Source organism: Pelodiscus sinensis, chromosome 1 (genome assembly GCF_052426305.1).
Source record: "Pelodiscus sinensis isolate ZL-2025 chromosome 1, ASM5242630v1, whole genome shotgun sequence".
NCBI lineage: Eukaryota > Metazoa > Chordata > Testudines > Trionychidae > Pelodiscus > Pelodiscus sinensis.
Window position 1 is genome coordinate 350,314,067 of NC_143052.1, and position 9,936 is coordinate 350,324,002.

At 45.9% G+C, this 9,936-nt stretch overlaps 1 protein-coding gene across 1 annotated transcript; it reads left to right on the forward strand.

Annotated features, from left to right (window-relative positions):
* Positions 1-7,752: 7,752 nt before the first annotated feature.
* LOC102463434 (olfactory receptor 51G2-like) lies at positions 7,753-8,823 on the forward strand. The gene has a single exon (XM_006113132.4). The coding sequence runs from the start codon at positions 7,807-7,809 to the stop codon at positions 8,821-8,823; it is 1,017 nt and encodes a 338-aa protein (XP_006113194.4). The 5' UTR covers positions 7,753-7,806.
* Positions 8,824-9,936: the final 1,113 nt, after the last annotated feature.

Here is a 9,936-nt window from a genome sequence, read left to right on the forward strand (position 1 = left end):
ATGAGATCCCACTGGTATAGGGGTTTTGTAGCCACCCTAGGAGACATCTGAGGTAGGGTGAACTCTTTGGGCCAGGACAGTCCTTGACTTAAGCCCTCTCCCTGCCACCACAAGTATTTCTTTTCAAAAGATGTTTGACCTGGTTCCTCTTGCTGGAGTCATCAGTCGAAAATGCAAAGAGGACAATAGCCTGCTAGTATGGAAAGGGCAGTAGGCAATGGAGGAAAGTTCTGGGGAGGCGAGTGCCAGGCCCAAAGGAGGTGAGATGGAGATGTGTTGGAGATCAAGGTTCCAGCCAAAGACAACAGCCAATTGAGACTTGAGTGGGCTCCCGTAGGGTTCCGTAGTCGGGACAGCCTCACGTGGTAGAGTGACACACTTGGGTGAGAAGCTCCATTAAGAATTTCCACCCAGACGAAAATATTTCCTTTTCATTCACTTTTATTGGCTGAGTTTTCATAGGAAATGGATCCTTTATCTCCGAAGGCTCAGCTGCCGTGAGGCTACTGAGGGGCAACCACCTGGATCCCCAAGACACAACCTGGGAGCACATCTGTGACCAGCCTGTGCTAGCAGGGTGCAGGAGAGGGTCCTAGAGCAGCTGTGGAGCCCCAGAGATTGTGGGCAGCTGGGCATCGCTGCCAGAGGAGCTTTGTGTATAAGTTTGGGGATCCCTCAATCCCAACTCCCCCCTTTCATTCTTTGGGGAACAGGGAAGAGACCTCCCCTCCTGGAACAATCTGAGGGGATTTTCCATGTAGGGAGGCTTGTGGAATCTCCCTTCCCTGCTTGCAATTGGGTTTGTAATGCAGGAAGGAGGGCAGCTGGGGAGAAATCTGGTTGTTTATTATTAGCATTAGTATTATTTCAGCAAGATCACAGCCATGATAGCATCATGGCTACCACTCAACCACCCCCGAGGGAGCCACGTGACTAAATTGAACCAAAAAACCCTCAGAGCTGACAAGTCCCGATTCCAGGAATGGAGCCTGCAGCAGATCTGGCGCTGCACCCCCTATTCCCTGTGGTGTGGCCTCCTGATCTTTTCCATTGGCTGTGATGGGAGATGCACATGAAGCCAAACAGCTGAGGTTCCCTGATGGCCAAGTGGCCCCAAGAGAAGGTACAAACATGCTGCATAAAGGCAGTTGCCTCCCTAGCTGAACACACACTGCCTGCTGCCCGTGCAAACTCTCTGGTGACTCCTTGTGCATTAGGGTGAAGACTTCTGGCACCAGAAGCTCCCTTGTAGCAGGAACTGGGTACGTTGGTAGGTGTCCCTGTCTGTGACATACCAAGTGTAGGGCAAAAGCTGCAGGCTCTTTTCATTGGCAGGTGTTCTGTGCAGTGGCAGAAGACTCAGTTGAGCTATCGGGGTGACTTAGTGATGGGGCTGGAGTCAGGCAGCACTAGGTAGCTTGGGAACCCTCCGGTATGTCTGTCCATGCTCCATGGTTGATGTTCAAATTACACAGATATTAGATATTCAAATCCAGCTCAGTTTGCTAACCCCCCTAAGTCCCACAGTCTCTCATTTCTAGAGGTTTCATGTGCTCTCAGACTAATCCTTCTAGGGGCTGAGCCAGAGGAGACCCCACAGAATAGGAGGGGCTAGTTCCCAATTCACCCCAGATTTATTTGCTCCAGAAAATGTAACCAGGAAATATATTTTCAATGGTTTTACTCTCTGGGTCAATTCTGAGGTCAGGAACTCAGCTCCGAGCGGCTCTGTGGTAACCGCTCGGATTCCTAACTAGTCAAGGGACCCAGGCTTCTTCCCTGTAGATACCCCTCGAAGTCACAGGGTTACCAACACCTCTGCCCCTCTTTAGTATGTGAGTGACAGATATCAGGCTCCTCCCACACTCAGCCTGTCTCAGTCTCACAGCGTACTGCCGGTCGAATGTCCTTTCCCAGAAGCTGTAAGTAGGTTCAGTCTATGTGGTTCTTGCCTTAGGAGGCGGTGATTAGAGAGATGAGTGACCAGCCAGCCTTTCTGAACCAAAGCACTGGTCCGTCTGAGCAGCAGGAGTAAAATGGAACATTAGAAAATCAGAGGGTTTTAACCAAAGGTCTGTTCACCTCTCTGACCCCAGGCTCCCATTGGGTCCAGGACTCTCGCAGGCTGAGGGCCTCATCATGCCTGACTAACAGTGTTGGGGTCATTGTCTATTGGAGACTTAGAGCCCTAGGAATCATTATTTTACATGGTTCCCCCAGGGCCCATCACCCCTCCAGATACTACAGACCTACAGACCGGAATCCAAGGAGAGCCAGTCAGCTGTTAAACCAATGAAAGAAAAGTTACTGAATGTTTGTTTCTAGACTTGTGGCTTAATGTGGGTGGAGATGCTGCAACCTGATTGCTTTCTGTGGTGAGGTAACTGGCTCTGTGGACACAGGGATCTGTCTTGGCGTTGGCAAAGCTTTTGATACGGTTTCCTGAAGTTTTCTTGCCAGCAAGTTAAGGGAGTATGGATTGGATAAATGGACTGTAAGGTGGATAGAAAGCTGGCTAGATTGTCATGCTCAACAGGTAGTGATGAATGTCTTGATCTTTGGTTGACATTCGGTTTCAAACTGAGTGCCCCAAATGTCGGTTCTAGGGCCGGTTTTGTTCAACGTCTTTATTAATGACCTGGATGAGGGGATGAATTGCATCCTTAGCATTTTGATAGCAGCCTTCAACTTCCTGAAGAGGGGTTCCATGGAGGATGAAGAGAGGCTCTTCTGAGAGGTAGCAGATGACAGAATGAGGAACAATATTCTCAAGTTCCAGTGGCGGACGTCTAAGTTTTATGTTATGAAAAGCTATGTCTCTATCAGGGTGGTGACAAACAGGAAGGAGTTCTTTGGGGAGATGGTATAATCTCTAACACTAGAGGTTTTTATGTTCTGGCTTGACACAGCCCTAGCTGGGATGATTTAATTGGGGTTAGTCCAGCGTTGGGCAAGAGTCTGGACAGAATGATCTCCTGAGATCTCTTCCAGCCCTAGGATCCTATGATTTCAGGTTCTGAAGACATCCAGATGACAAAAACTACAGTTTAGTCCCACTCTATCCTGAGAAATCATCTCTGAAAGAAGATCGCAGGTGACCAAATGGACTGACACACGTATCCTAAGGTAGAGATGTGTCTATGTTAAGCCAAAACTTTGCATTGTGTTACATGTATCACAGAGCAAACTTTCAAGACATGCCAGTGTGTGGAAAGCCAGCAGCAGAGTTGTGGGCATCTCTAAAGGAAGGAGAAGGGTCAACTTTACTGCTCCAAAGCATTGGGCTTATAATTCATTTCAGAAGTTCCCCAAATCTTCTTGCCACTCAGTCTGTAAGATTAACTCTTTGTTCTCTGAACAGTTGTTTCCTTCTGGTTTCTGATAGCGGACTGGAAGATAGAAGCTTTTGTGGGGAAAACTGCACTTCATCAGGTGCATCTGACAAAGTGGATTTTTGCCACATAACCTTATATCCAAATAAATCTGTTAGTCTGTCAGGTGCCACAGGACTTCTCATGGTTTTTTGGATACAGGGTAACACAATTCACCCCCTGACACTTGACCAGAGGGTATTTGTGACACTTACATTCAGGGTCATGAACACTGTCTTCTGTACTACGTAGATCAGCTGTCCCCCAAATCCCGAGAGACAAGAACCGCTGGGTTTTCATAGAATCATATAACACTAGACCTGGAAGGGACCTCGAGAGGTAATTGAATCCAGCCACCTTCTCCCTCAGTTGGACCCAGTACCATCTAGACAATCCCTGAAAGATGTCTATCAAACCTGCTCTTAAATATTTCTAGAGATGCAGATGCCACAAACTCTCTAGGCAATTTATTCCAGTGTTTAACCACCCTGACAGTTAGGAAGTTTTTCATTATCTCCAGCCTAAATCTCTGTTGCTGTAGTTTAAGGCCATTGCTTCATGTCCTATCCGCAGAAGCCCAGGAGAACAATTTGTCAACCTCCTCCTTGTGACACCCTTTTAGGTACCTGAAGTGCGCTATCATATCCCCTCTCAGTCATCTCCTTTCTAAACTAAACAAGCCTAATCCTTTCAGTCTTCGTTCATATTTCATGTTCTCTAGACCTTCTATCATTCTTGTTGCTCTTCTATGAACCTTCTCCAATTTCTTCACATCTTTCTAGAAACGCAGTGCCCAGAGCTGGACACAATATTCCAATTGAGGCTGATCAGTGCAGAGTAGAGTGGAAGAATGACTTCTCGTGTCTTATTCACAACATTCCTGCTAATGAATCCCAGAAACATGTTTTCTTTTTTTGCAACAGCATCTCACTGTTGGCTCATATTGGTCCACTATGACCCCTAGATCCCTTTCCGCAGTACTCCTTCCTTGACAATTGCTTCCCATTCTGTATGTGTGAAACTGCTCGTTCCTTCCTAAGTGGAGCACTTTGCATTTGTCCTTGTTAAACTTCATCCTATTTACCTTCAGACCATTTCTCCAGTTTGTCTATGTCATTTTGAATAATGACTCTATCCTCCAAAGTAGTTGCAACCCCTCCCCGATTTGTATCATCTGCAAACTTAGGGTATGTCTACACTACCTCCCTAGTTCGAACTAGGGTGGTAGTGTAGACATGCCCTAAATAAGTATACTCGCCATGTCAAAATCTAAATCATTGATGAAGATATTGAACAGAACTGGTCCCAGAACCCCTGGGGGCCCCCACTTGTTATGTCCTTCCAGCAGGATTGTGACCCACTAATAACTACTCTTTGAGAACAAAATACAGGAATATGTAGCACTTTAAAGACTAACAAGATGGTTTATTAGATTATGAGCTTTCTTGGGTCAGACCCACTTCCTCAGATCAAATAGTGGAAGAAAATAGTCACAACCATATATACCAAAGGATACAATTAAAAAAAAGAACACATATGAAAAGGACAAATCACATTTCAGAACAGAAGGAGGATGCGGGGGGGGAGGAGGTATATGTCTGTGAGCTAATGGTATTAGAGGTGTGGAAAGGTAAATGTCTGTGAGCTAATGGTATTAGAGGTGATAATTAGGGAAGCTATCTTTGTAATGGGTAAGATTACTGGGGTCTTTGTTGAAACCCATGCGTAGAGTGTCGAAATTTAGCATGAATGACAGTTCAGAGGATTCCCTTTCAAGAACAGATTTAAAAGGCTTCTGAAGCAGGATGCTGGTAATTAAGTCGTTGAGACCGTGTCCTTTCAGGTTGAAATGGCAAGAAACTGTTTTTTCTTTGTGATCCTGTCTAATATCTGTTTTGTGGGCATTGATCCTTTGGCTAAGTGTCTGAGACATTTGTCCAATGTACAAAGCAGACGGACATTTTCGGCACATGATAGCATAAATTATATTTCTGGATGTGCAGGAATATGTGTTCTTGATCTTATAACTCACTTGGTTAGGTCCAATAATGGTATCAGCAGAGAGAATATGTGGACAAAGCTGGTAACGGGGTTTGTTGCAAAGGAAGGTACCAGGGTTGGTATTAGTGTGGTATGTCCTGTGGTTGTTGGTAAGAATCATCTTGAGGTTAGGTGGTTGTCTGTAGGAGACTATGGGTGTGTCTCCCAGAGCCTCTTGGAGTTTAGTGTCCTGTTCCAGTATAGGCTGTAGTTTATTGATAATGTGTTGGACAGGTTTAAGTTGGGGGCTGTAGGTGATGACAAGTGGTGTTCTATTGTTGGTTTTCTTGGGTCTGTCTTGAAATAGATGGCTTCTAGGTATTCATCTGGCTCTTTCAATTTGCTTTTTTATTTCTCCGGGAGGGTAGTTGAGGTTTATAAAAGCTTGGTAGAGATCCTGAAGTTTCTGGTCTCTGTCAGTGGGATTAGAGCAGATGCGGTTGTATCGAAGGGCTTGGCTATAGATGATGGATCGTATGGTGTGTGCTGGATGGGAGCTGGAAGCATGTAGGTAACTGTATGAGTCAGTGGGTTTTCTGTAGAGGGTGGTGTCTAATATTCCATTGTTGATTTGAACTGTGGTGTCCAGGAAATGGATCTCTCGTGTAGAATGGTCCAGGCTGAGGTTGATGGTGGAATGTAGGTTGTTGAATTCTCTGTGGAATGTCTCCAGTGTCTCTTGGCCATGCGTCCAGATCATAAAGATGTCATCGATGTAGCGTAAGTAGAGAAGGAGTAAAAGGGGACGGGAGTTGAGGAAACGTTGTTCTAGGTCAGTCATAAAGATATTAGCATACTGTGGGGCCATGCGTATACCCTTGGCTGTGCCGCTGGTCTGGAGGAATTAGTTCTCAAACTGGAAATAATTGTGGGTGAGAACAAAGTTACATAGGTCTGCTATCAGGTTGGCAGTGGTGTCCTCTGGGATAGTGTTTCTAATTGCTTGTAATCCGTCTTCATGTGGGATGTTAGTGTATAGAGCTTCTACATCCATGGTGGCAAGGATAGTGTTATTGGGGAGGTTATCGATGTTTTGCAGTTTCCTTAGGAAGTCAGTAATGTCTCAGAGATAGCTGGGGGTGTTGGTTGCATAGGGTTTGAGGAGAGAGTCTACATAGCTGGATAGACCAGTAGTGAGTGTGCCAATACCGGAGATGATGGGACGTCTGGGGTGTCCAGTTTTATGGATCTTGGGAAGCAGATAGAACAAACCTGGTTGGGGGTCAGAAGGTGTTTCTGTGTGGATTTGTTCCCGAGTAGCTGTAGGGAGGCTTTTAAGGAGACAGTGTAGTTTCTTTAGAGCCCACCTTGGAATACTTATTGCATTCGTATAGAGGCATTTAAGATACTGATTTGACATGGCCTCCCATTTTTGCCTTCTTCCTCCTTTTTCTGTGCTATTATAGCCCACGCTCCCTCCACGTTCAAACCATCTGCCAGGTCCCCATGTTTTGTTTCAGCAAAGACGAGAGCAGAGGTGCAGATAATAGGAATGTAATGTGGTCATATGTAACTTACACACATAACCGGTCACAGGAGCGTGACAGAATTTTTTTCTGATTCAGCTTGATATTAACACAAGCCTAGTTTTTGCAATATTTACCCATCTGTTAGGCTCTCCCCAACCCACCCCAGCTGAAGTCACGGCCTGTGTTAACTTGGGGATAGCATGCGGGTTCTCTAGGGAGAAGGCTGTAGGATTTTAAATTCTCTGCACTCAGTGAACTTTTGCTATGCAAATACTTTAGCTTCTCTTACAAGGAAAGCATCACCATGAGTATTTTATTAGGAAAATTAACAGATCCTGCTTCTGATCCCATGTACACATCTGTATTTGGAGTGAATATAGTTGCATTGAATATCATACCCAGCCCAAAATATTTATCCCATGTTTTTTAAAGAAGCACAAGCTTAATGGCAGTAGCTTAAATTGAACTCTCAGGAGTGGAGAAAATAAAAAAAATGCATGGGAGACAATGAAACAAATTTACCTATAGCTTCTATGGAGGACAACTCTATACAGTGACTCTTCCTCATGCCCTTGCCCTGTGAATGCACACCTCACCAGGGGACACTCCCAAAAGTGTAGGCTCAGAGAGTGTGGGTGGGAAGGTTGCCACTGTAAAACCACATGGAGCTCAAGTAGGCTGTAGAACTCAGAGACACGACAGAAAGGGGGCAGAGAACTCAGTAGGAATAACGGGTGACCGGATGCTTCTATGGATACCCAGAAAATCCAATTACAGCAGTGAAGATTGTCAAGGAACCATTTAAATCTGACTTATTTAGACCAGAAAATATGTGTCACCTGTGGGTGTAAATGCAAATATAAGTTGTCTGATTTTCCACAAACTCATGGAAGTCGTTCAATGTCCATTCAGCTCAGAAAGATGTCATGTTAAATAGCATCTGGTCTCCTGATGTTTTTCTTTTCAGGAAGGAAAGGTCAGAACTCCTTGGACCTGCCCGGTATAGGATGTCCGCTGTTAATGACACCCAATCGCAATTTGCAGTGTTCCTTCTCACTGGGATACCTGGCCATGAACAAGCCCATGTCTGGATCGCTATCTCCTTCAGCATCATGTATGCTATTTCAATAGTAGGAAATGCAGCCATTATATTCTTTATAAAAACAGATCCTAGCCTCCATGAGCCCATGTACATTTTCCTTTCCATGTTGGCCGTAACAGACCTTGGCTTATCGATATCCACCATACCGACAATTCTGGGCTTTTACGTGTTTAACTCTAGGGAGATCATCATGGATGCCTGTTTTTCTCAGCTGTATTTTGTCCACTTATTTTCAATCACTGAATCCTCCATGCTCCTGTTGATGGCCTTTGACCGCTTCATCGCAATCTTTAACCCGCTGAGATATACCTCCATCTTAAGCCCGCGCAGAATAGCCAAGATGGGGCTGGTATTTGTGGTGAGAGGGGTGGTTGTAACAGTTCCATTTCCCGTTCTTCTGAGACGGTACCAATACTGCCAAACCAACGTCCTGTCCCATTGCTACTGTCTAAACCAGGATGTCATGAAGTTGGCTTGTTCAGATATAAGAGTCAGCAGCTTCTACGGCTTGTTTGTTGTAATCTCCACTGTGGCATTGGATGCGCTGCTCATTGTTGTCTCCTATGTGATGATCCTCAAGACAGTGCTGGGCATTGCATCCCGCATCGAGAGCCTCCGGGCCCTGAACACCTGCGTCTCCCACATCTGTGCCGTTGTGCTCTATTACACACCAATGTTGGGTCTGCCTGTGCTACACAGATTCGGGGACAGCTCTACTCACTTGCTTCAGACCCTCCTGGGCTACATCTACCTGATGGCTCCACCTCTGATGAACCCAATTGTGTACAGCATCAAAAGCAAACATCTTCGTGCAAGGATCATCAGGGTGTTCGTCAAATGAAGGGTCAGTTTATTGCCCAGCTCCATGGCTGGTGACATGGGACACAAAAAACACTTGGGTTGACACATCCATATATTCGATTCTGCATACTTTTCCTCCGAGGCTCCTCTCCTTCCTGATGTCTTTGCTTAAGGCTGCACCTCGACTACTCCCCTTTTACCGAAACTCTGTTCCCTGTTCAGAGAGGAAATAATAGCCGGGTCATGGTACTCTGAGGAGCCCCAGGCCTTCTACATTTTGCCCCCAAGATGCACATCCCACGGAGGGTGACGAGTCCACAGCTCCCTAAAGCAACCTGAACTGCTATGTTGGTCTCACCATGGGCCATCTGGCCTGGGTTGGAGGCAAAGCATCAGGGAAAGGGAATGTGGGTAAGGTTTTTTGGGAAGAGACAGGGCACATAAAGGGAGTCAGGGAGTGGCAAGTTTGGGACACATCTCACCCCTGCAAACAAGGCAGTGACAATGTGCTTTTTGACTATACACCTCTTACTTTAAGGAGGACAGCAGAGCGCGGGAAACAAACACCTAAAAGAGAAGAAACTGGAGTGTCCAATGGGATGTGCCTGACAATCACATCTTAGCACAGAGGGGTGTTGTTCCCAGTTGGAAGAGTGGGACAATTTTTAGACTCCTCCAAGATGGGACTTGGTTTAGACCATACAGCCCAGATGTACGGTGCCAGTCCTGTTTCTTCATGGTCAGCATCTGTCCTTGCTGAGGAGTAAATTGGTTAAGTTGAATCCGAGGTAACAATCCATGCAAGACATGTGATTCATAGATCTAGAAGTTTTCAGGCCAGAAGGAGCCATAATCTACTCCCTACCTTTTCAAATGGGGTGTGTGGGCATCTCTGGGGATATGTGGCCTGTACAGAGGTTGGGAGTGAGAAGGTTTTGGAAAAAAAACCCTTCCTCTTTGCACATTGCCCTACTCCAGACAATTCCCGTGTGCAGATCGGGGCTTGTTTTTGAGTCTACATGGCACTGTGTATTTTGTTAGCTTTTTGATAAGATTGCCTCGCAATTGTTTGGGCTGTTCCCCCTCTGGCACTCCCAGTGCACAAGATGGAGGCCCACACAAGACCTTAAATCCCTTGCCTCTCTAGCAGGGG